This window comes from Nicotiana tomentosiformis, chromosome 3 (assembly GCF_000390325.3).
Source record: "Nicotiana tomentosiformis chromosome 3, ASM39032v3, whole genome shotgun sequence".
Lineage (NCBI taxonomy): Eukaryota > Viridiplantae > Streptophyta > Magnoliopsida > Solanales > Solanaceae > Nicotiana > Nicotiana tomentosiformis.
Window position 1 is genome coordinate 91,590,955 of NC_090814.1, and position 27,914 is coordinate 91,618,868.

At 37.9% G+C, this 27,914-nt stretch overlaps 3 protein-coding genes across 4 annotated transcripts in view; 2 read left to right on the forward strand and 1 right to left on the reverse strand.

Moving 5' to 3' along the window:
* Nucleotides 1–1,570: 1,570 nt before the first annotated feature.
* LOC104086661 (uncharacterized) lies at nt 1,571–5,222 on the forward strand. 2 transcript variants are annotated; one of them, XM_033653521.2, is made up of 4 exons: nt 1,571–1,832; nt 2,340–3,417; nt 3,575–4,470; nt 4,575–5,222. In XM_033653521.2, exons 2-4 carry the CDS (start codon nt 2,361–2,363, stop codon nt 4,917–4,919), a joined length of 2,298 nt encoding a protein of 765 aa, XP_033509412.1. In that variant the 5' UTR covers nt 1,571–1,832; nt 2,340–2,360; the 3' UTR covers nt 4,920–5,222. The 2 variants fall into 2 exon arrangements, with proteins under 2 accessions (XP_033509412.1, XP_009589274.1); XM_009590979.4 differs by having other exon boundaries at nt 1,572–1,907.
* A 4,105-nt stretch (nt 5,223–9,327) lies between these two features.
* On the forward strand, nt 9,328–9,918 carry LOC104086660 (uncharacterized protein At4g00950). Its single transcript, XM_009590978.4, has one exon. The coding sequence runs from the start codon at nt 9,328–9,330 to the stop codon at nt 9,916–9,918; it is 591 nt and encodes a 196-aa protein (XP_009589273.2).
* A 1,149-nt stretch (nt 9,919–11,067) lies between these two features.
* Nucleotides 11,068–27,914, reverse strand: part of LOC104086662 (protein RKD4) — a 30,581-nt gene continuing 13,734 nt past the window's right edge. The window contains exons 2-3 of the mRNA XM_070198811.1: nt 11,421–11,937; nt 11,068–11,324 (exon numbers count right to left, since the gene is read on the reverse strand). Coding sequence (XP_070054912.1) covers nt 11,160–11,324; nt 11,421–11,937 — 682 coding nt within the window. The 3' untranslated portion in view covers nt 11,068–11,159. The remainder of the gene's footprint in view (nt 11,325–11,420; nt 11,938–27,914) is intronic.

The following is a 27,914-nucleotide window of genomic DNA, read 5'->3' on the forward strand; positions in this document are numbered from 1 at the left end:
CAAAAAATTAACCGACTGGAATCAGTCATTTTTCTGAATTAATTTTAGTTTATTTTAAATGAAAAATCGACCGAAGTTGATCGGTTTCTTGAAAAATAAACTTCTCGATACACATTACCGACTGAATCGGCCAAATAAATATTTTTCGTTAAAAAAAAATGTGAAAATTTTATATTCAAAACATCGGTTGATTTTGCATTAGGGTTTTTCGGTCGGAAAATGCATTTTTTTAGTAGTGAGAATTTGACTCCCATATTTTAGTATTGTTTTGAATTTTCTTGTAGATTCTTTAAAAATATCATCATATGCTGTTGATTCGCTGTATTTTTGGAAAGTTCGTGCAACATATCTGGTCCTTAGGGGTCTTAATTGTGTGTGGGGAGTTGGACCCATTAGGACCTGGTTTCTCGGGTGGCTTCATAATGAATTTTGATGATGAACTGAAAGCAATAGGTTTAATTTGCATTACTTTGGTATCTTTAATGCCCCTCAGAGATACAACATCAATTGGACCAGTCACTGGTACATGCACATATAGTGAACTTAATAAAATTATCGTTCTCTTTTTATGTTCACATACTATTGCTTCAAATCATTGTCACTCTTCAATATGGCTCTGATGAATTTTGTTTTTTTTATTCTGCAAAAATCATTGCTATTATGTACAAGTTATACTCATTTATAGAGAATATATTTGCCAGGGCCAACTCTTTGGACTTTTTGCCTGCAATTATAACTTATAAGCAATCTACGAAACAAACCGACACTGATATTGTGGTCTACCTTAATTTCTGTAAGCTTTATGTGGTGCATATATTAGCAGAAGTAACAAACAACCTAGATTTATTAGAGCGGGCGACATAAAAGTCAGTCTTCCAAAGCATACCTACTTGATTAATCGAAGTTAAGGAAAATGTTTTTCTAGTGTTCTTTGTTTTCTGTTATGCTTATATATTTGAAATTTACTAATTCGACTAAATTTGAATTTATATTACGTAATCAGAGGCGGACCCATGATTTGAATCAAAATCTGCTTTGTATATAGAGTAAATACTACTAATATATCACTATTTTTTAAAGATATTTTCATATATACATAAAAATTTTGTCGAACTTTACGGATGCCCCTGACCCCTCTCGATATATCATAGGTCCGCCTCTGCACATGACGTCCACTAAAAAAAAACGTTTATATCAGGATTTTCTTTATTTTCAAGCCTCGAACTCGAACCTCCGATTATTCTTTTATAGGTGTTAGAGAACATATTTTAGAGACTTAAAGTGTAAATTTAAAAGAGTCAAGGAAAAGATATTACGAAAGATAAAAATTGCAAAAGTGGAATATACATGTATGTACAACCAAGACACCCTGGCAAGATACAATATTTCGTGGGCCTGCAAGCTAGATAGAGATGTACTTTTATTTTATTTTATTTTATCTTAATTTTCTTAATAATATTAAATATTAATTCTGACAAGTTTCCCTAGGAATCTAGCTTTTTTGCTTCCTCTATTTCAGTGGCCATAACGAAAGAAAAAATAAATAAAGGAAAAAGAAAAAGTAGGGTGCGCAAAAGGGGTAGCAAAAGTTGGGCTTTTATGGGGTCAGTTTTTTTCACGGAAAACCAGGGAACAGATTTCTTGATTTTTTTTCCTTTACCCAGTTATAGTGGCAGAGCTTTTTAACTATTTTTGCAGACATATAACAAGTGTAAAGTCCATGCCTTTGGCATTTTCTGTCAACTTATATTTGGATAACAGAAATGATACCAAACTCTGCTGTTTTCCTTGTGACTGCTCCCTCAGGCTTAAAAGCTGGAATTTTTAGTCCTGTAAGTTATCAATGTTAGCTCAGAATTGTGGGGTTCTTTTGTTTTTCAGCTGAAGAAATCTTGAGCTCACTCTTTGTAAGTTTCTGTTTTCTATGAATCTTGAAGTTATAGTAAAATTTCTGCATTGTTAACTGTTTAGTGGTAGCTTTTTAAGAACGTCATTTCAGATTCTTGATACAAGATGATAAGACCATTCTTTTCCTTCTTTTTTTTTAGTTTCCAGTATTTAGCTGGACCATAAGAAGTTCTTGTCTCTTTCACTTTATCATGTTTTATGTTCTTCTACCTCTTGAAATAAACATGCAATTTGGGATCCTATCTTCTCCCTCTTCTATTATCTCTACAATTAGTTGTTTTTTGTGCAATTTCCTCATCCCCCCCCCCCCCCCCCAAAATTCCCAGTTGAGAAGCAACTTTTGTTATGATAATAAAAGAGTGGTTTATGTTTCAATCTTAAGAAGCAAATGTCCTGATGATGTTTCTTTTTTCTGTCACTTTGTTTTTAAGGGAGAGAAGATAGGTTGAGTAATGGATGGAAAGGGTGTCTCAAATTCCTGTTTGATTAAATCAGAAGGGAAAAGGGAGAGCTTATGTCCAATTTTCTTTGGTATTTCTTTGGGGTTGCTTGTCTGGAGAGTTCAGAGGGAAGAAGCAAATAATAAAAAATCTGAACTAGCATTACTTAAGCTTGAGAATGCACAGAAAAAAATTGAAGAGTTGAAGAGCTTAAGAAGGGAAGATGCTAAAGCTAATGAGAAAGTTGTTGGGATATATGCTGCACAAGAACAGTGCTGGTTCAATGAGAGGAAGAAACTTAGGCAGCAAATTGGTGCTTTTATGAATGAATTGAGAGTTCTTGAGAAGCAAAAGGATACAATTATTGCTGATTTGAATAACAAGCTGGAGGAGAGCAAAGTAATGTTGCAGTCAAAAGATAAAATCATAGAGGAAGAAGGGAAAAGGCATTATGATGTTGAAGAAAAGCTGAAAAAGGCTGAAGCTTTAGCAGAAGAATTGAGAAATAATGCAAAGTTTGATGCTCAGAGGCACTCTAATGAGATCTCAAAACACAAGACTGCATTCATTGAACTGGTGTCTAATCAACGGCAGCTTGAGGCGGAGATGGGGCGCGCCCTCAGACAAGCTGAAGCAGCGAAGCAAGAGCTTAATTCCGCACTGGAGCAAAAGGAGAAGTCGATCTTGATGACTCAAAAACTATCGATGGAGCTAGTTAAAATGCGCAAGGACTTGGACCAGAAAGATCAAATTTTGTCAGCTATGCTTAGGAAATCCAAATTGGACACAGCAGAGAAACAAATGCTTTTAAAAGAGATCAAATTATCAAAAGCCAAGAGAAAGCAAGCTGAACTAGAGATTGAGAAATGGAAATCAGCTTCAGAGTCTAGGTATGAGAGACATTCATTAAAAAGTATGCTGTACAAACGTATGAATCCAAAGTTGGAGATTGGAAAAAGCAGATCACAAAAGACAGATTATCTTATCGATGAGCAGCCTGAGTGTACAAAAGAGCCAGAACTATTTTCTCATATTTCTGATAGATTCTTTACTGAGGAGACTGAAGAAAGTAAGACTATATTACATGTTTCCTTTGTAGCTTATTTATCAATCTTGATTAAGGATGATATATTTTTTGCCTTTTCTCTTTCTGAATTTTAATATATGGAGTTGTTGTGCTGTTTATTTTATGTTGTATTCTGTATTCATTTCAATCTTTTTTGCAGTACTCACAAATGATGTTGAGGACTTAGAGAATTGGGTTCGATCAGAGGCTGAAAAATACAGTATTGCAGTTGATCAGAGGCATCATATGGAGCTTGATGCTTTTGCTGAACAATTGAGACTCAAAGATGAGAAGTTAGAAGCTTTTCGTTGGCGCCTGCTCAGTATGGAACTGGAATCAAAGAGGTTGCAGTCGCATATTGAAGTGCTGGATCATGATCTAGTTCAGCTCCGGCAAGAAAATATGAAGTTAGATGGATTGCTATTGAATCGAGAAGTAGAATTACAATCCTTCAGGCAACAACTAGCTGAAAATTTTCGCCGTCCTGATTCCCTGAAGTCCAATGCAAATGCTTGTCCAAAAGACGAGGACTTAGCCAATCATACAGTTTGGTCCAATGTAGCAGTTATAAAGACAAAACAAGGAGAGAAAGAGCAAGAAACAAAGAACCATCCTGAGGAAATATCTCAAAAGGTAAAGAATGGAAGAAAAGTTGACACCAGAACGAATAACCCCCCAAAAGACATAATTTTGACTCTACAGAATGGAGCCTCGGATATGAATGGTAATTCTAGGGCCGAACACTTCAGTATAGAGGATGCTCAGAATGGTGTATCATCAACTTCAGAAGGTGATAGTGACATTAAGAAGAAGAAATCTCTATGGAAGATGGATTTACATGCTCTTGGAGTTTCATACAAAATCAAGAGACTGAATCAGCAATTTATCATGCTCGAGAGGTTGACAGGAAAGCAAGAACGTCCTGGAAATAGTGAAAACAATGATAATGAACGATCTGGTACGAGAGGATTTAATGCATTGATGTCTTTATTGAATAAACAAGTTGCTCGTTACGAGTCCCTTCAGGGGAAAATTGATGATCTATGCAAGCGGATGGTATGTCTCAACTAAGTAGTAGTATATATTTTTGGCTTTGTCGAATATCTATTTTGTTAATGAATAATAAAGCGTAATTATCTTTTCTTTTTTTTGATAAGCAGCATGAGAATGACCTGAATGTAAATTGTGGAGGTTCAGTTACACGAAAAACGAAGGAAGAAACTAAGATGCTAGAGCAATTTCTTGAAGAAACATTTCAGCTGCAAAGATACATAGTAGCAACAGGACAGAAATTGATGGAAGTCCAAACAAGGATTGCTTCTGGATTTGTTGGAGCTGCAGAAGAGCTTGATACACCTGCAAGTTTTGATGTGAAGCGGTTTGCTGATGGTATTAGAACACATTTTAGGGAAGTACAGAGAGGACTTGAAGTTCGTATATCTCGAATTATTGGTGATCTTGAAGGAACTTTAGCCTGTGATGGCATCAACCATTTCAAGAGATAGTGCTGCGATCCAGCCTTCCAATCATGCATTGAGGCAGAATCTAAGGTAACATGGTGCAGCAACATATTTGTTGCAGCTTATTTAAAGAATGTGTTCTGTTTTTTATGGAACCAAACCATTGATCCAGTCCCAGATATACATGTAAATATCCAGCAACTATAAATTCCAATAATTCGCGTACATAGAAAATTGCTGCATCAGCTGTAGCACTATTAGTGTATCACCTATTTGGCCATTGTTACGTTTGCTTTCCATAGTTTTTTAAATGAATGAATGCCTATAGGGGTACGATTTGTGCATGGATCTCTTGGCTTTGCTTCTGTAAATATATGAGGAAAAGCAATGTACAGAGTAAAATTGCAGCACTAAAACAAACTATTCCTATACCTTTTTGGTTCATGTAATGTGTATAGGTAAAGCATTTAAATCTTGAACATATTCCAGTCTCTTTTTAACTTATTTCTCGACTAGAGGAGGTATCAAACCTTGATCCTGCAACATTACTGACTCCACGGGCGGATGTAGAATAATAGGAACGAGTTCAATTGAACCCATAACTTTCGATCGAGAGCATAAGTTTGTGCGTAAAAATCTATTAAAATGCAAAAAACATAAAACTTAAAGGTTGAACCTCTGAATTCTGACTCTTGGTAATATTCATTTCTCCGTTGCCATTTTTACGTATTCACACAAATCCAAGGGTCCTGTACAGAAGCAGAGGAAGAGAACATTTAAAAAGAATTAGTCGTCTTATATGCTATCATTTCAAATAAGAAAAGGTGCTTGAATAAGTCAAAAGAAAATTGGGAATCTTATTAGCTCAGATCGATTCTAGATTTTTATGTAATATAGCCGTCAAATTGGTTTGATTTGGTTTTCTTCCGTATCCTTGAAAAAAACAAATTTAATTTTAGGTGTAACAACAACAACAACAATCAGACATTACCCTTACCGTGGGTAGAGAGACTGTTTTCAATAGAAACTCGACTCTATCTCTCCAAGAACTATCCAACTTACTTTTGGGGTGTCTCAAACTCACAACCTCTTGGTTGAAAGTGGAGGGTGCTTACCACTAGAGCAACCCACTCTTATTTTTAGGTGTAACTACACATGTGAATTTAATTAGCACTACTTTTAGTCTTAACATGTTTCCTTATTTAACCGAACAAATCTTCACATGACTCTCATTAGACGTAGTAAGTGACCAAGAAGTGAGCATAGAAAAGGGTTTGATCATGGAAAATACTTTTTATTCCCACCCGATGTACATTAAACCAAATAATTTAGCCTTAAAGTTACATATTGAGTCCATATTACTTAACCGTGATTAACTGATGAAAGTTTATATACATGCTACTTGCCCTGTATAATTTAATTTAGGATAAATACCAAGTGCGAGTAAGTTCGTTTGGTCATTGTCGAGATTTAATGGCCTTGGACCGGGGCGGAGCTTGGTGGACGGAAGGGTTTAGCAGAACCACCTTCGCTAAAAATTACACAGTTCAATTTTTTTCCATGTATATATATTATATGTTGATTCTTCTTAGTTTTCTCGTGTGTTTACTTCTTCTTTTTTACTTTTTGAATCCCCTTGATAAAAATCCTGCTTCTGTCACTGTCTTCGACCATTCGTCAAGTCTGCATCGTAGGGGGTTGGATAATAAACTTTTTTAAAACTGGTCAAATATGTATAAGAACCATATTATCCATTTAGAAAATGGATAACTAATGAATTTAACTTTTATATTTGTAAAGCCTCAAATTGGGGGTTCCTCAAGTTTGGGAGACTAAGAAATCTCCCAAAAGTAATCATATTCAAAAAGTCATGGATAATATAAATATCCGTTTTTTTTTCGTATTAAATATAGATCTGGTCGGATAATTTATCCATTTTACAATATTTATTTTCGGCCCGTTCATATCTGACCCGACCTGGTCGTTTGTCACCCGTACATCAAGGTATCTGCTGTGACCAGTCTTTTCTTCTTGGGGTCGAGTAGAATAAATGCAGAGGGACCAAAGAATAAGAAGCATTTAATAGGTTGATCCGTGCCTGAGTTATCCAAATAGGATGTTATTCTCATATTCTTGGAGGTTGGAGCCTCTGTAAAATGTTTTTTTTTTTTTGGGTGGAAATTAAGCCTTGCGTTTATCATTTTTAAGTTACTATAATAATAACAGCCTGTTTGGATGAGAAATAAATTGTAGAGCGATTTCGTTGTGGCAACTAAGATGTGACCAAACAATAGTAATGTGAGTCAGGGTAGATGGCTAAAGTATTAAGGCTGGGAAGAGACTTCTGGTCTTTTCATGTGCAATGGGTGTCCTGAATGGCTTGGAGCATCTTCTTGTGTCTCCTCTTTTTGAAACATCTTTTATTAGGTGTGAATTTTTATAGTTGTGATTCATTTATCAAATCTTATAGAGAAAACAAAAATATCGAGATATGCTTCTTGTGCATAATAAACCTAAGAAAGATTGCAATTAAAAAGCATAGAAATGGAGTTAATTAGCTCTCTAACAACTACTAAATCCATAAAGACGACGTGTCGACGACCACAAAAAAAACATAGCAGTTGATTTAATATTTTGTGATTTTCCCTAATCCTCATCAAATATAGCTAGTTGATTTAATATTTTGTGATTTTGCCTAATCCTCATCAAATATAGCTACTAGAAATTTTATCATGGGCATCTCCGTTGATCAATACTCTTTTACACCTTGTTTTCACCAAGCATTTGAATGTTATCCTAACTTAAGTGGATGAGGTTTGTAATAAACGTGTTAATTGTACATTATGCCTCTATAATTTTAAAATAAAAAAATGACTTTCTTAGATCTTTTATGTGTAAAAAACATATCTCTTACGTGTAAAAGTAAATCTCTCATGTGTAAAACAAGAGGTAGGGTCATAAAGCAAAAAACACGTTTGTAAAGAGTCACAAAACTGGGTATGGCTTAGTTTATGTGCAAATATATATTATGGAGAGAGATGTTTTCGTATTAGGTGTTTATACCAAACCAAACTAATTCATCTTATCAGTTAAAAGATAAAGTGAAAACATACGACTTGACCAAGATCAGATAATAAATATGTATATGAAAAATATAACTTGTATTCATTGATTAGTTTACATCAAATGTGGATTAGTTGTTACTCATGTACAAAGTGATAAGTAATCAACTTCAACCTTGATTTGGTATATTACAAAGACCTCTAGATACAGGGTCTAACATGGGGACAACGAATGTAAAATTAAGATCATTTTAATTGAAGGTAATTCTTGATGAATTTAGAATTTTCTTTTAAATTTACAAAATAAAAGAAAATACACTGTCGGTGTAATATAACCTGCATTGTGACACTGATAAAAACTAACTCATCTGCAATATCATACATCAATTAGAACTTAGAAGCGCCTAGCCGGTCGCTAACGATTCAATTTGGTCTATGTTTTGAAATGCTATTTAGGTTTTTCTTTCACCGTTATACGAACCTTACCTCCGTGACCTTTTCAATTACTAATATATTATTACTTCCGTCCCAATTTATGTATTGTGTTTGACTCGACATTAAAAAAAAATTAAAATTTGCGGTCTAAACTAAATCTTGATATTCGTGTGCCTATAAATCAATTCATTAAGGTAAAGTAGGAATTTTAAAGAAAAATTATTTCTAAATAAGAAAAGGTGACATTCTTTTGGGGACTGACTAAAAAGGAAATAGTATCACGCAAGAGATACTCATACTCCCTCCGTTCACTTTTACTTGTCTATTATACTAAAAATATATTTCAACTTTTACTTGTCCACTAAACTAAATCAAGAGAAAGACAATTTTTTTTTCTTCCTGTTTTATCCTTATCATTAACTACTTATTCCCCAAATTATTTTTCAAGACTTTTGGAAATACTATCGTTATTATGGATAAAATTATAAGATACATATTTCATTTATTATTATTTAAGGGGCATGAAAAGTTCAAAATAAATAATTAAAAGTGAACCGAGGGAGTACATACTAGCTTTTCTTTGTCTCGTGTTACCTTGTTAAATTAGCCGAACGGTTTATCTTCCTTTATTACCGGCTGATCTACTAACTATCAGGGCCGTTGAAAGTCGCTATCCTTTGTGTGCTTATGACTAATTCAACATCTTAAAAAATTGGTGGGTCCACCTACTTTAAATAATCAAAATGGTCCCAACCCATTTCTCCTATTAGTGTTAAGCTACAAAAAAAAGATTCTACAATAAGAACATATCCGTTACTCTACTCGTGAATAAGAAGCGCCAGAGGAGCGTTTCAATTTGCACCTCCTCACATTTCATGCTTGACCCTTTTTTTTCCCCTACAAATATATGAATTTGAGGTATTCTAAAGAAGTTGTAGAATTCTCCATTATGTAAAATGGCATCTAATTCTACTCCAAAGCTTTCTTTATCCAAACTCCCAAACAAGCCAAGAAATAATAATATTCCTCTATCTACTCCACCAATTCATCCTTCAGTTTCAATCCCATTTCAATGGGAAGAAGCACCTGGTAAACCAATTAGATCTACACTTGATCAGTCAAAAGTAGCAAGGTGCCTAGACTTGCCACCTAGGTTGTTGAATGAAGCTAAAATTACTAATATGCCCTCGCCTACGACGGTACTGGACGGACCTTATATCGGTCGATCTTTTTCGTCGTTTCGAACAACCTATGTGGGAGAAATGGAAGTGCAGAAGAAATTAGACATGAGTAGTAATAAGAACATGAGATCATGTCAAATAGGTTCTTGTAGATGGGAAAGCTTTAAGGAAAATAGAGGAGGAGTTGTAAAGGACAATTTTGACTTTTCACCTCCTCTCAGTAGTACTTCAAGTGCTTATGATTTTGGTACACATGAAAAGAAACTCCTAAGGTTTAGAAGGAAAGGAAGTTTCTTGAGTTTCTCTCGTACAAATTCCAACCTCTTGGTAAGTGTCTTTACATCTCTTTTACTTTGGCCTAGCTAAATGATACACGTGAATAGTTTTTTGTAATCAAAGAAACGTTTAATCATATGATATTTTGGAATCATTGGTCTGGCAAACGGGTTTAATTTTATTCAAGTGTCAAATACTCTATTTAAAATTAATAATATATTATTACATTTTAATTGAAAATTATAAACAGGGAGGAATATACGAAAACTTTAAGCAGGCGATCCCATGGAGATGGAGACGGGCAAAAACGCAAAGAGCTCTCTGATCACAAGGAAATCCATATATCCTATCATTTCCACGTGTGGACTCGTAACATGGATAATTTGTGACTAATTAAGTCATGTAATCACTTTGATTATGTACTGGGTTAGTATATATGAATCTTTATTTTGGTGCAACGTATTTTGCAACTTATGTATATAGTATATAGGTGCTAGCTATACGCAACTTTTAAGTGGGAACTTATTTATTTACTGACGCAAGCAATGAAATTACCATACATGCACCCTATAAACTTTTTCATTAATTTTACTTTAATTTTCTTCTTCTTACCAAATCTTGTTTGTTGTTAATTACTCCTTTTTTTTCTATGTATGTTTTACACTTTTATGTTTAAAACATCCCAAAAGAATATTTTCTCAATGTAACTTTAAATTTCTTATTTTATCTTTTAAGAGATATTAACTCAAATATCAATAGCTTATTTTAGATCATAAATCTTTTTCTTAAATCTCATGTCCAGTCAAGCGGACCCACGGGTTACTAATGGACGTTAATGTGCTCGATTTTTTGTCAAACATGATGATGCGAAACAAAGACGTAAATCATGTCCAAAAAACAGAACTACTTTTGGCTAAAATTATTCTCAAAAGAAACGAAACCAGTAGTTTGTGTATGAATATATTAATATTATTGTCGTTATTGCCATACTGATTTGGTTTATTCTAATTATAAAATGACAAAAAAGAAAGTATTAACGCCGCAGGCTTGACGGAAACTTCAATAGGAAATGAGACATGGCTAGGAAATTACTCTGTTAATTAGGAGTTTAGGACAAGAGAGGGGAATACATGTAAAGAGAAATCAAATACCACATGGCTAGAATTTAATTAACATTAATATTAGTAATACTACTGTAGTTAGGGCATGATATAGAATTATAGGCTCTTCACAGCTCCTAAATGCGTCAGGAAGAGATTTAATCATTCCAACGTAATAACTTAAATCGATAGATACCTAAAACACTAATCTAAGGGGAATTAAAAAAGAAATTAAAAGCTAAAAGCAGCCATTGCTGCCCTTCTTTTCTTGTAATTAGCCTTAAAACAGGTTTGGCGCAGCTTCTTGGTTCTTTCAGTTAATGCCATTTCAGGTACTTTCTCTAGCATTCTTTGGTGCTCCTCTAGCATTTCTACTTCACTTGTCAGTCCCATTTCCTGCATTAAATATCATACCAAACAACCAATTAACTTAATAAACCACAAAACTAATTAAATCTTGATTACTACAAAAACATTATCCTTAACACGTACCTTAACGCTATCAATGAGAGTCTGCAAACTCTTAATCTTACGATGAGGCCATCGCATGATATTAAGTTCCCTACATCTTTTCTTCAACACTGTTAATCCAACTCTCAACTCCTTAGCTGCTTTGTTTATTGGTACATGAAAATACCTCTGAATCTCATCCAATTCTAATGCATCACTCTTCTTATGCCTTCCATTATTATTTCGCTTCATAATTAACTCCTTATTAGTACCATTGATAATTTCTCTTTCTCCACTGCTAATCATAGTGCTTGTCACATAATTTTGACATTCCTCTAAAGGAGTAAATGTCATGTTCAACGGAATTTCTTCTTGAAATGGAGGTAGTTTGACGTCTAACGTGCCCAAATCTTGACATATTTCTTCAAACTCTTTAAGATCAAAAAATGTTGGCAAATGATTGTTTTGAATATCGCTGGGAAATTGAAAGGGATCAAAGTACTCAAAGTTGAATAAGCCTCCATTGGACAGTATTCTTGAATCTTGATGTTGCCATGTTCTATTCAAAACAAGAAGAAACACAAAAGAATACATAAATTTTAGTACACAATATGTATATTAAAGACCTATATTTGGTTCTTTCTTTTCCACAACACAAATTTGCATGCACATTGATGCTTTAACATTTTTCACACAAATATAACACTAACTTGTTTTATGTTACTTACCCAAAAGGGGGAGGAGGGTGTTCTGAATATAACCAATCGAATTGATCATTTTGGTTTTCCAGCGTTAGAACATGAGAATCCATAATTGGAAAATTTTAGGGGATATGGCGGCTGAAGAGAGAGTTAAGAAATTGAAAAGGCCAGTGGGGGTATATAAATTGGGATTGGAGGGAGAATGAATGAGTGATAAATAAATTGGAGTTCGTGCGAGTGGATTATGGGAGTTACAATGTATAGAAATTATGGGTTCTAATTAATGACCACGGGTTTTACATATGAATTAGCGTAGAAAAGAAATGCGCTATTTATTGTACGTTGATATGATTAATTGTGGGACACGAATGCCTTCATCCTAAAATACATCTACATACACCACATACATATACTTATTGTGTGCTTTCTATGTGTGTTTACACTAGAAATCAATGCATGCATTTGTTATGTAAATGAGATTCACACTTCTATTGGACTCGGGGGAAAAATACAACGTAAAAAAAAAAGGTTAAATGTATATATACAGTCAGTGCGAAAAAAAAAATACATTATCGGGTCACCAAAGAAAGTGTCCTTAAAACATAGTATTTGTAAGCTTGAAATAAGACAAATTACTTGTCACAACATATAAAGATATGTGATTGTATAAAAATTCCTTATTGATGATGTATATTACTTAAATTTTATATATATATATATATATATATATATAACAACGTATATGTCGTCTATACTAAGTCTAACTTGTTAGCCTAAAAAATAACAGTATAAAATAGATAAACTGTTTTAATGGGTAAAACAAAAACTGATAGTGAATAAAATTATTAAGTTACGAGTCTATAGAAATTGTAAATCCTTACTTCTATTATGGTGATTCTAAAAACTAGACTGCCGATGATTCTTCTTAATTTGGATGGATCGTAATGAACTTATCCTAATTGGTAATTGATGTATGGATATGAGTGCACGGTCAAAAGTATTGGGATTTACGTAGATGGAAGTTACAAAAACAATTAATTAATCAAGTGTGAGGAGACTATAATTAGGAGTAATGAACACAATGAATGGACAAATGCATTCACAAAAACATTTAAGTTCATCCGTACAGCTTCGTTTTGGGGTTTTGACATGGGTTTTTCTCTAATCCAATGATCACTGATAAGCCCAACCTTTGGAGCTTAGGCCCAAACCCAGATTTTGTATTGGCATTGTTTCACAACGTGCCTACATAATTGGCAGAAAAAAATCCTAGTTATAGATCTTGGTGTGAACAACTAATTTTTAACCACACCCAAATTATATACTATTTTAGTATAAATATTTTCTTTAGGTCTAATTTTAATACATATATACATACATACATACATACATACATATATATATATATATATATATATATATATATTGTTAGTCTAGATTTAGTTAATTAATATTTTTTGTCTTAATATTTATTTGAATTCTATTAATAAAAGAAAATAAACAAAAAAAAAAGAAGAGGAAACAGCAACTACTCACGTGATTTTTTTAAAAAGTTTGTAACAATTTTAACTTCAAAAGTTATGTAACTCATCCATGACTCCTCCGTCACTTCCTTCCCCATTTCACTCACGTCTCTCACGTCTTACCTAATATTGCGCAAACGCACGCACACACCGTCGTCTGCACATACACATGATACATAATCCACAACTCACACAAGGAGCTTAGAGGGGGGAGGGGACTTTTAGCATTTTTAAGAGGGAAAAGGCATCAATTTTTTCTCCTATTTAAGGAGGAGAATGAGATTGAGAGCAAGAGGGGGGAGGAGGACAAACTCAATCTCAAATTCCATTATGTTCTCACAAAGCACACAAAGTTGGGGATTTTCTATTCAAGATTCGCACTTTAAAGTTCTCGTCGAGTCTTGGATTTTGGTTCGAAAGTGTTCTTGTTAGTTCGTTTCGTTGTCGAGGAAGTCGTTGTTGAGGTTCTTTTCCTCCCTTTTGCGTTCTTAAGTTGTTGTGAATATTCATGCCAATTGATTTTTGATAAGTCTAATGCAATTCTAACATCTCTGTCTTACATGATTTATTCATAATTTCTTTACTTTGACTTACTTGCTAAGATCCTTTCTAATCTTGAATATCCATTAGAAAATTAGTTATTCCGAAGTAGTTCGATATGAGAGATTTTGATGTAAAAGGCTAAGTGTTTTAAAGTAATATTATTTAGTGAATTTGTTATGACAAGAATTTAGTAAATATGAGCCGATGCACATGGGTTTAATTGGATGAGGTGCTATGTTATTCTGCTTCTAGTTTATCATGTTGTCTTTATTTATTTATAAATTAATTTTGTCTTGTTTTTGGTTAGTCATGAGTATTATATAATTTGATCTCAATTCTAAAGCGTTGATCAGTAGTTTTAGAAACACAAAGTTTGGATCCTCAAGTTATTTGGGCCGTTGGGTGTTGCTGGACACTTAAAAAAAATGAAGTAAATTTTGGGTTTAAGGTTAAAAACGAATTTGGACTTGATTTTAGGTTTAAAAATAATTTTGAACTCTTTAACCCTTTTAGAAAATACTAGAGCTGATCCATACTTTATATTCTTAGTCTTACCAAGTTAATCCACGTAAAAAGTAATTAAATAAAGTAGTTAAATTATACTATGTCCTCCAATAATTTCAATTCATATCTGTTTGTACTTCACAATAATCTCAAACTTAGAAATGGAACAATCATAAATACGTTAGAAAAGCTTTAGACGCATTTTAAATATTAGTCCATGTATTCATATCAGAACCTTGGATTGATATGCTTAAATAATAAAAGGATCATGTGCGTATTCCCGCGTATCGATGCCTTTAAAATTAAAATAATTATATTTTAACTATGTGTACATTTTCGTACCTTGGTTTAACATCTAAAATAAATAAATACCTTGTGTGCATACCGCATCTAGGTCAAAATAATTAATAAAATATAATAAATTAAGTGAAGTAGTAATAGACATGCCATAACCAATAAAATACAAGAATAGCCAAGAATTGATTTAAGCCGGACATGAGTTAATAAAGCGACCGTGCTAGAACTACGGGACTCGAGGGATGCCTTACACCTTCCCCTCGGTCAACATAATTCCTTACTCAGTCTTCTATTTTCGTAGACCATAAATGAGGAGTCAAATCTTCCGTTTGATAAGGGATTGAAATAAAAGGTGACTTGGAACACCAAAACTCAATTTCAAGTGGTGACTCCAAATAATAAATAATTCATTTTTAAAACGTCACTTTAATTGAAAAAACTCTTCTAACTCAACCTCGTAATAGGGTTGAGTGGGGAAAAAGAGGTGTGACAGCTCTGGCGACTCTGTTGGGGACAATTAATTAGAATTCGAGCTTTTTACATTGATTCTTGTTTGGCTTTTATCATGTTTTGGATATTATTGTGTTTGAGAGTTTAATGTGCTATTTGTCGCTTATTTACTGCTCTAATATTTATTTGAACTGTGATATAAATTGTATCCTCTCTTGCACCCCTCTGAGTTTTTTTAGGTAGTTATGTTGTGTTTGCCTACCAGCATCACAAATTTTCTGTTTTGAGATAAAACAAGTTAGCCTACCAGTTTCTGGTGAAGGATTTAGTCACACATGTTTAAGCGGGAGAGCCGTTAGCTAGCTAGTGATATTCTACTACTGGTGACTCTTGACGCTCCTCGGCTCGGGTTGTCCGCCCGGGTAAGCCAGGTCTAGATACCATCTCTTTTAGGATTTAAAAACTTAGAAGAACAAGTCACAAGCAACAGATATCCCTAGAAGGCTACGCTTTGTTTGCATCATGTGCATTGGACTTAGCGAGAATCGGCACAGGGGCCATGCCTGTCTAGGACAAGTACCTGTCACGACCCAATTCTATCTTAGGCCGTGATGGCATCCAACACCATTGTTAGGCAAGTCAACACTGATCAAACTAATGGTTTCCCATTTAAATAAAATACTAAGTGGATAGCATTTCCTCATTTGTTAAAGAGATTTAGAAATTTACGAATATGACATAATTAAACAGAAGCAAATGACTACAAATCGTAACCATATAAACAAATCCAAAAGCATAAGTCTACTAGTGTGTGCCAAGACCTGGTGTCACAAATATGTGGGCAATTTAGTAGAATATACAAAAGGACACTAGCATACTGTCTGAAATGAAATAGACAGAAAAAAATACAACATAAGGGAGATTCCAGCTGCTGCAGAACGGCTCGAAAGGCAGCTCATCGTGAAGTCTCGAGATGGAGATCAAATATGTGCACCAGACTGGTAATCAGATGCACCAGCCTCAGATCCTGTACAATTAAGTATAGAAGTGTAGCGTGAGTACATAAATAATATGTACCCAGTAAGTATCTAGTCTAACCTCGAAGAAGTAGTGACGAGGGGTCGACTTCGACACTTACTAGGGACAATAACATGATAATATGAAATTCTAATTAAGCATGATGTACAACAATAAGACTCGGAACAAGAAATAACTGAACAAGTATTCAGAAATATTTAAGAGCTTGAATCACTCCCTTCCTTTAAAACATATGATCACGCAAACAATGAATTTATACTGATTATGAAAGGAACTTTCAGTTCTATTATCACACAAGAATACCACCAAGGACGTTCGGCCCGATCCAACATAAATGTAAATTGTGCACTGTCGAGGGCCGAACGGCGCGAACCATAGATGCATCTATTACCCCGCTCGCGAATCATACATGTGACGTGGTCAAATATAAATTTATCAATAAATCATAACCCTTCATTGAATCTTTTCAAAATAAAGACAATTCGACTTGAAGCTTTTAAATCCTTAAAAATCCTCAACTCAGTTCCATTTGATACACTTAACAATTATAATCAAATAACGGTGTCCACAAGCATGGTGTAAACCTAAAACTATCCGGACATAAACAGGAATAGTAGTTACGTACGAACTCTCGTCACTTCATGCATACGTAGCCCCTACAAATAACAACACATATTAATTAAGTTCACCTATGGGGTAAGTTCTCTATTACAAGGTTAGAAAAGAGACTTACCTCGTCTCAAAGCTTACTTCCCAATTCAAGAATGCGCTCAAACCTCAAAATTTGATGCCAAACGACTCGGAACTAGCTAAACATTATATAAATCGATCAATCTATTGCTCAAAAGTTCTTATCACCACTATTAAAGTGATTACCCAACCAAAATTGCAAGATTCCTAAACTTCACCTCCGAACCCACACGCCCGGATTTCGAAAATATTTTAAGAAAGTTGTTACCCATAACCTTAGGAACATAATATATGATTTTCACTAAGTTTCATAATCATTTTCGTGGTAAAATATTATTTTTAATAAACTCTAGCCTTTTCATCTCAACCCATGATTTCTACCAATTTTCATATGAAAATCTACCCATAATATATGTACTAAACTCATATTTAGAAGAAATTACTTACCTCACCAAGCTAGGTCGAAATTCCCTCCTTAGAAGCTCTCAAATCGCCCAAGAGTGGAAGAAAATGTGATAAAAGTGGTCCTAACCCATAATAAATGAGGCTCACTACCTCCAGCGGTTTCCACACCTGCGGTCATAGGGCCGCACCTGCGCCCTCGCTTCTGCGGACAAGGGTCCGCTTCTGTGGAATTCACTGGGCTGGGTGGGACCACTTCGGCGGATGGGTACCCGCTTCTGCGGAGGATGGGCCGCATCTGCGGAACCTGGGTTGCCCTCCTTTGGCCGCTTCTACGAGGCTTGGTATGCACCTGTGAGCTCGCACCTGTGGCTGACCAAGTGCATGTGCAGTTTTGACAGATCGGGTGCATCAACTACTGCTCCAAATTCTCATCTTGATCTGAGCCTCGTCCGATTGACACTCAGGTCCCCCGGGGCCCCGCCCGAACATACCAACAAGTTTAGAATCATAAAATAGACTTGCTCAAACTCTCGGAACGCCCGAAAAAACATTAAAACTAATAATTGCACCCCAAAACCAATTGAATCAAACTTAAGAACTTTAAGTTATTCAATTTACTTCCAATGCGCCGAAACGTACTTAAACTACTCGGAATAATACCAAATTTTACGTGCAAGTCTTAAATGACATTACGGAACTATTCCCGATCTTGGAATTCTATTTGGACCTCGATATCGTCAAAACCCACTCCAAACCAAATTTAAAGAACTTTTAAAACCTTCAAGAACCAACTTTCACTATTATGCGCTGAAATGATCTCGGATCATCCAAAACCCGATCCGAACATACGCCCAAGTCCAAAATCATTATACGAACCTATTGGAACCGTAAAATCCCAATTCTGAGGTCGTTTACTCAAAATATTGACTAAAATCAAACTTGGCCTCTTAAGCTAACCTTAAGGAACCAAGTGTACCGATTTCAACCCGAACCCTTCCAAATCCCGAACTAACCATTCTCGCAAGTCATAAAACAGTAAAAGCATGTACGGGAAATCTTATTTTGGGAAATGGGGTTCTAGAAAGTAAAACGACCGGTCAAGTCGTTACATTCTCCACCTCTTAAACAAACGTTCGTCCTCGAACGAGTTTAGAATCATACCTGAAGTGCTGAATAAGTGTGGATATCTGCTCCGCATGTCCTCCTCGGACTCCCAGGTCGCCTCCTCGACTGGTTGGACTGGACCTTTACCGCGGAAATTCTCTTGGATTTCAACTGGCGATCATGTCTAGAAACAATGGCAACTGGCTCCTCCTCATAACCCAAGCTCTCATCTAGCTAAATAGTGCCGAAGTCTACCACATGTGACAAGTCGGCATGATACCTCCGGAGCATAGACACGTGAAAAACCAAATGAACCCCTGATAGGCTGGGAGGTAAAGCAAGCTCATAAGCAACCTCCCCAACCCGCCTCAATACCTCAAATGGGCCTATAAGCCTTAGGCTCAACTTGCCCTTCTTCCCAAATCTCATAATGCCCTTCATCGGCGAGACTTTCAAGAGAACCTTCTCGCCTACCATAAATGATACATCACACGCCTTCTGATCCACGTAACTCTTCTATATGGACTGTGTTGTGCGAAGTTGCTCCTGAATTAACTTTACCTTTTCCAAGGCATCCTTCACTAAATCAGTACCATATAACTTAGCCTCGCTGGGCTCAAACCACCCGATAGGAGAACGATATCGCCGACCATATAAAGCCTCAAATGGAGCCATCTCGATGCTGGACTGATAACTATTGTCGTAAGCAAACTCGGACAAAGGCAAGAACTGATCTCACTGTCCTCCAAAGTCAATCACACATGCTCTGAGCATGTCCTCCAAGATCTGGACTGTCTGCTCTGACTGCCCATCGGTCTGTGGATGAAACGCAGTGCTGAGCTCTACACGGGTCCCCAACTCACTCTATACGGCTCTCCAGAAATATAAAGTGAACTGAGGGCCTCTGTCTGATATGATAGAAACAGGCACGCCGTGCAATTGAACTATCTCCCGGATATAAATCTGGGCTAATCTCTCTGAAATATAAGTAGTTGCATCTGGAATGAAGTGTGCTGACTTGGTCAACCTATCAATAATGACCCAAACCGCATCGAACTTCTGCAAGGTCCACGGTAACCCAACTACGAAATCCATAGTAATGCGTTCCCATTTCCACTCTGGTATAGTCATCTGCTGGAGTAAGCCACCTGGCCTCTGGTGCTCATACTTAACCTACTGGCAATATAGGCACCTAGATACATACTCAACAATGTCTTTCTTCGTCCGCCATCACCAATAATGTTGTCTCAAGTCCTGATACATCTTCGTAGCACCTGGATAACTGGAATATCGAGAATTGTGTGCCTCCTCTAGGATCTTCTCCCTCAAGACATCGACATTAGGAATACATAGACGACCCTGGAGTCACATGACACCATCCTCGCCAATAGAAACCTCCCTGGAAATACCCTGTAGTATCGTCTCCCTGAGAAATTCCAAGTACGGATCATCAAACTGTCGAGCCTTGATCTTCTCCAATAGTGAAGACTGGGCAACAACACATGCAAGAACTCTGCTGGGCTCTGAAATATCCAACCTCATAGGTCTGTTGGCCAAGGACTGAATGTCCAAAGCTAGTGGCCTCTCCTCTGCTGGAATGAATGCCAAGCTACCCATGCTTTCTGCTTTCCTGCTCAAGGCATCTACGACTACATTCGCCTTGCCCGGATGATAAGGAATAGTGATATCATAGTCCTTCAGTAACTCAAGCCATTTGCGCTGCCTCAAATTGAGATCCCTTTGCTTGAACTAGTATTTCAAACTGTGGTGATCAGTGTAAACCTCACAAGGCACCCTATATAGATAATGCCTCCATATCTTAAGAGCATGAGCAATCGCGGCCAACTCCAAATCATGCACAGGATAATTCTTCTCGTGGGGCTTCAGCTGACGTGAAGCATATGCAATAACTCGCCTCTCCTGCATCAATACACAACCCAAGCCAACGCGTGAAGCGTCGCAATACACCGTATACATCCCTGAACCGGAAGGCAACACTAGAACTGGTGTTGTAGTCAAAGCTGTCTTGAGCTTCCAAAAACTCGCCTCACAATCATCGGTCCAACGGAACAGAGCACCCTTCTGGGTCAATCTAGTTAAAGGTGCTGCAATGGATGAGAAACCCTCCACAAATCGACGATAATAACCTGCTAGCCCCAAGAAACTCCTGATCTCAGTTGCCGAAGTAGGATGAGGCCAACTCTAAACCGCCTCAATCTTCTAGGGATCCACCTTAATACACTCGCCTGATACCACATGCCCCAAGAATGCCACAGAATCTAACCAAAACTCACATTTGGAGAACTTAGCATATAGCTTATATTCCCTCAAGGTCTAAAGCACCACTCTCAAATGTTGCTCATGCTCCTCCATGCTACGTGAGTAAATTATGATGTCATCAATGAAGACAATAACAAAGGAATCGATATAAGGCCTGAACACCCTGTTCATCAAATCCATAAATGTCGCTGGGGCATTAGTTAGGCCGAAAAACATCACTAGAAACTCATAATGGCCATATCTAGTACGGAAGGCAGTCTTCGGAATATCTGAGTCCCAAATCTTCAACTGATGGTATCTCGATCTCAAGTCGATCTTAGAAAACACCCTAGCACCCTGCAACTGGTCAAACAAGTCATCAATACACGGCAACGGGTACTTGTTCTTAATGGTGACTTTGTTCAACTAGCAGTAATCAATGCACATCCGCATAGTCCCATACTTTTTCTTCCCAAATAATACTGGTGCACCCCAACGTGATACACTCGTCATGACGAACCCCTTCGCTAGCAACTCCTCAAGTTGTTTCTTTAACTCCTTCAATTATTTCGGAGCCATACGATATGGTGGGATGGATATAGGCAAGTCAATACAGAAATCAACATCAAGATCTGGTGGCATGCCTGGAAGGTCATAAGGAAACACATCGGCAAACTCCCGGACTACTGGCACTGAATCAATCATCGGAGACTCTGCGGTGGTATCCCGAACATAGGCTAGATAATCTAAACAACCCTTTTCGACCTTATGTCGAGCCTTCAAAAAAGAGATAACCTGACTAGATATACTGGCAGACGAACCCTTCCACTCCAATCTAAGCAACTCTGGCATTGCTAAGGTAACAGTATTGGCATGGCAATCAAGGATGGTGCGGTATGGGGATAACCAATCCATGCCCAGGATGACCTCAAAGTCGATCATATCAAGTAACAGAAGGTCCGTTCTAGTCTCATAACCACAGAATGTGACCACATAGGACCGATAGATCCGATCCACAACCACATAATCGCCTACAGGAGTGGACACAAAAATAGGAGTACCCAAGGACTCACGAGGAATATCCAGGAAATGAGCAAACAGAGATGATACATATGAATAGGTAGACCCTGGATCAAATAATACCAAAGCATCCCTACCGCAAATAGAAATAATACCTGTGATCACGGCATCTGAGGCCACTACATCTGGTCTGGCCGAAAAAGCATAGAATCTAGCTGGAGCGCTGGCCTCTACCTGGCTGAACAATAACTGGTTGACCTCCCCCTGCCTAGCCTCTACCTCTAGGACGGCCCATACCCATATGTCCTCCACCTCTGGGCGGTCGGACGGCTGGTGTTGCAATCATGGGTTGATGACTATGCTGTACTGCCTTGCCCCGAAGTCTGGGACATGTTCTCTTCATGTGACTTGGATCCCCACACTCGTAACAACCTCTCGGTACCATAGACTACTACCCCGAAGTCTGACCCGGATGGCATGAATAGGCACTGGAAGAACCCTGGATGGCTGGTAGGCGGTATGAACTCTCCGGCATAGAACTGAAATAGGCACTGGAAGAACCCTGATGAGCTTGTGGGTGATAAGAACTCTCTGGCATAGCACTAAAATAGGGTCGCGTTGGAGCACCCCGAGGAGGTGGTGGTGCTGGATATGTGGGCCTACTAGGCTGACCTCTCCCAAACTGACCTTTGCCCCTAGTTGTGGCACCTCTAAACTCTCCAAAGAAACGGGTCCTCTTGTCCTACTCCATCTGCTCTCTACCCCTATGGCGGTAGCCCTCAATCCTCTGAGCAATCTCTACTACTAGCTGATAATCAGTGCTCATATCAACCTCCCCGGGCCATACTATCCCGAATATCGGGGTGCAACCCCGCAACAAATCTTTGCACTCTCTCTGCATCAGTAGGAAGTATCATAAGTGCGTGGCGAGACAACTCAAAGAATCTCTCCTCATAATCGGTCACTGACATTTGACCCTGCTCGAGCTGCTCGAACTGACCTCGCAACTCTTCCCTCTGAGAGGGTGGAATTTACCTATCCAAGAAAAGATGTGTAAACTAGTCCCAAGTTATGGGAGGAGAACCCGCTGGTCTACTAAGTAGATAAGACTTCCACCATCTACGGGCCTTGCCCTCCAGCTGGAAAGTAGTGAAATCCACCCCATGGGACTCCAATATCCTCATGTTGTGAAGTCTGTCCCTGCACCAGTCAATGAAGTCCTGGGGATCCTCATGCCGCTCACCCACGAAGATAGGAGGGTGTAGCCTAATCCATCTATCCAATAGGGTTTGCGAATCGCCATCCATAGCTGATCTAGGCTCAGGTGCAACCGCTGCAACTGGTTGGGCTCTGCCCATGGGCAGTGTACCCGGAGTCTGATATACTGTAGTTGTATGCCCCGGAGCCTGGGCAGTAGGGGTCTGTGCTCCCCCTCCCACCTGAGATGTGGCTGGGTCTGCTAGAAATAAACCAGCATGAGTCATAGTGTCCATGAACCGCAGCATACGGCCCATGACCTCCTGAAAACCCGATGCTGACATGAAATCTACCGGGTGCTGGCTCTGTGGCGGGCACCTCGCCCTACTCCTCAATGATGGGATACTCCACTGGATCTACTGGTGGTACTACCGGGGCAGCTCTGGGATGCCCTCGTCCTCTACCTCGGGCCGGTGCCCTCCCCCGGCCTCAGCCTCAGCCTCTAGCAACGGGGGGAGCAGCTCCTCCCGGGTCTGGAATGTCCGCCGCATGTGTCCTCACCATCTATGAGAGAAGGAGAGAAAGGGTTTTAGTATTACACCAACTGCACGGTAGGAGATGAATAAAGAGTAGTTTTCTAACACCCTATAGCCTCTCAAAGATAAGTACGAGCGTCTCCACATCGATCGGCAAGACTCAACTAGGTCTGCCTATAACTTGTGAGACCTACGTGAACCTAGTGCTCTGATACCATGTTGTCACAACCCAATTCCATCTTAGGTTGCGATGCCGCCCAACACTATTGTTAGGCAAGCCAACACTGATCAAACTAATGGTTTCCCATTTAAATAAAATACTAAGTGGATAGCATTTCCTCATTTGTTAAAGAGAAATTTGCGAATGTGACATAATTAAACGGAAGCAAACGAGTACAAATCGTAATTATGTAAACAAATCCAAAATCATAAATCTACTAGTGTGTGTGCCAAGACCTGGTGTCACAAGTATGTGGGCAATCTAGTAGAATATACAAAAGGACACTAGCCTACTGTCTGAAATAAAATAGACAGAAAAAAAAATACAACATAACTGAGACTCCAGCTACTGCAGAACGGCTCGGAAGGCAGCTCACCGTGAAGTCTCGAGATGGGGATCAAATCTGTGCACCAGACTAGTAACCAGATGCACTTGCCTCAGATCCGGTACAATTAAGTACAGAAGTGTAGCGTGAGTACATAAATAATATGTACCCAGTAAGTATCTAGTCTAACCTCGAAGAAGTAGTGACGAGGGGTCGACTCCGACACTTACTAGGGCCAATAACATGATAATATGAAATTCTAATTAAGCATGATATACAACAATAAGACTCGGAACAAGAAATAACTGAACAAGTCTTCAGAAATATTTAAGAGCTTGAATCACTCCATTCCTTTAAAACATATGATCACGCAAACAATGAATTTATACCGATTATGAAAGGAACTTCCAGTTCTATTATCACACAAGAATACCACTGAGGACGTTCGGTCTGATCCAACATAAATGTAAATTGTGCATTGTCGAGGGTCGAACGACACGAACCATAGATGCATCTATTACCCCGCTCGTGAATCATACATGTGACGCGGTCAAATATAAATTTATCAATAAATCATAACCCTTCCTTGACTCTTTTCAAAATAAAGACTATACGACTTGAAGCTTTTAAATCCTTAAAAATCCTCAACTCAGTTCCATTTGATACAGTTAATGATTATAATCAAATAACTATGTCAACAAGCATGGTGTAAACCTAAAACTATCCGGACATAAACATAAATAGTAGCTACGTACGGACTCTCGTCACTTCATGCGTACGTAGCCACAAATAACAACATATATTAATTAAGTTCAACTATGGGGTAAGTTCCCTCTTACAAGGTTAGAAAAGACTTACCTCGTCTCAAAGCTTACTTCCCAATTCAAGAATGCATTCAAACCTCCTAATTTGATGCCAAACAACTCGGAACTAGCCAAACATTATATAAATCGATCAATATATTGCTCAAAAGTTCATATCTCCACTATTAAAGTGATTACCCAACCAAAATTGCTAGATTCCTAAAATTCACCCTCGGGCCCACACGCCTGGATTCCGAAATATTTTGAAGAAAGTTGTTACCCATAACCTAAGGAACATAATATATGATTTTCACTAAGTTTCATAATCATTTTCGTGGTAAAATCTCATTTTTATTAAACCCTAGGTTTTTCATCTCAACCCATGATTTTTACCTATTTTCATGCGGAAATCTATCCATGGGATATGTACTAAACTCATATTTAGAAGAAATTATTTACCTCACCAATCTAGGTCGAAATCCCCTCCTTAGAAGCTCTCAAATCACCCAAGAGTGGAAGAAAATATGATAAAAATGGTCCTAACCCATAATAAATGAGGCTCACTGCCTCAAGCGGTTCCGCACATGCCGTCACAGGGCCCCACTTGTGCCCTCGCTTCTGCGGACAAGGGTCCGCTTCCACAGAATTCACTGGGACGGATGGGACCGTTTTTGCGAAAGATGGGCCACATTTTCGGAACCTGGGCTGCCCTCCTTTGGCCGCTTCTGCGAGGCTTGGCCCGCACCTGCGGCTGAACAAGCGCAGGTGCGGTTTCGACAAATCTGGTGCATCTGCTGCTGCTCCAAATTCTCATCTTGGTTCGAGCCTCATCTGATTGACACTCGAGGTCCCCGGGGCCCCGCTTGAACATACCCACAAGTTTGGAATCATAAAAAGTACTCACTCGAACTCTCGGAATGCCCGAAACAACATTAAAACTAAGAATCGACCCCAAAACCAATTGAATCAAACTTAAGAACTTCAAGTTCTTCAATTTACTTCCAATGCGCCGAAACATACTTAAACTACTCGAAATGGCACCAAATTTTACGTGCAATTCTTAAATGACATTACTGAACTATTACCGATCTCGAAATTTCGTTTGGACCTCGATATCATCAAAACCTGCTCCAAACCAAATTTAAAGAACTTTTAAAACCTTCAAGAACAAACTTTCACTATTAGGCACTGAAACGCTTCCGGGTCATCCAAAACTATTTCCGAACATATGCCCAAGTCTGAAATCATCATACGAACCTATTAGAACTATCAAATCCCGATTCCGAGGTCGTTTACTCAAAATGTCGACCGAAGTAAAACTTGGCCTCTTAAGCCAACCTGTTCCGATTTCAACCCGAACCCTTCCAAATCCTGAACTAGCCATTCCCGCAAGTCATAAAATAGTAAAAGCATGTACGGAAAGTCTTATATAGGGGAATAGGGTTCTAGAAAGCAAAACGACCGATCGGGTTGTTACAGTACCAATTTTTCGGAACAACATGTTCATTTTCCATGCTATATGTAACATTATTTGGTATGCTTTACTCAAATTTTGACCGACTTTAGGATAGATTAATTGAATATGGGAGATAGAAAGAGAAAAGTTTCACCAAGTTTTCAAAAAATCAACTTTTTAAAAAAATAAAATTTTAAAGGGTTCATGTCACGACCCAAAATCCAACTAGCCGTGATGGATCCTAACCCAACCCGTTAGGTAAGCCAATTTACAAATATCTGATTCAAATAATATTTAACTGACTCTATTAAACTCCCCAAGGACTGATAGTACAAATCATGAGCTTCTAAGATTAGAATTTAAAAAACTGGTATGAAATAAATACATCATCTGTTCGAAATGTACATAAACAGATTCTTATAAATCTAAGGCTACCATGAACAAGAGGCAGCTATGACCGGAACACAGGTACATCTTCAAATCCAGCTCCCGTCGATCACAATAACATCAACATCCAATATCTGCATGCAAGGTGCACAAGGGTAGTATGAGTACAATCGACCCCATGTACTCAATAAGTAACAAAGCTAACCTTAGGTTGAAAGTAGTGATATGCTGGAACACAAGTCGGGGTCCAACACCAATAGCTAACAATATTTCATAACCATATAATTTAAAGCAGCACAAGTAATAATTCAACAATAACATGCTCAACCTAATCATGATTTCTGAAAATAGCTCTGCCTTTCAAGTGTATCAGTGAAAACTCAAGTCTTTTACTGAAGTTGCCAAAAATATGAGTAAGTTTGAAATCAGTAATTTTTTCAAAATTCCTTTCAACAATAAATAAGATGTTTCATTTTCTTTCCACATAGCCAGTGGAAAATGCATCAATATGCCCATATGCCAATATGTGTGAGAAGTCATGAATGGTATGATATTGTACAACATGAGGAAAATGCATCTATATGCCTGTATGTCAAGTGTGCAAGTCAATACGATGTAACTCAATGATAAAACCATATGCATACTCTCAGAGTATCATTTCACTCCGTCCTCACAGTCACTCAGTTCTCACAGTCACTCGATCCTCCAAATCGCTCGACACTCGCACTCGACACTCGGCACTCGCACTCAGTAGGTACCTGCGCTCACTGGGGTGTGTACAGACTCCGGAGGGCTCCTTTAGTCCAAGCGTTATAATCAGCACGGACAACTCACGTGCTATAGTATCAATATCTGTATCCGCACGGACAACTCACCTGCTATAATAAGCCAATCAGGCCTGCTGCGGCGTGCATCCCGATCCCATAATAATAAGGTATATAAAGCCAATATGGCTTGCTGCAGCGTGCAACCCGATTCCATAATTATCTTCACAATCAGGCCCTCGGCCTCACTCAGTCATCAATCTCTCCAGTCTCTCGGCTCACAATCTCATGAAACTAGCCAAAAAATGATGATA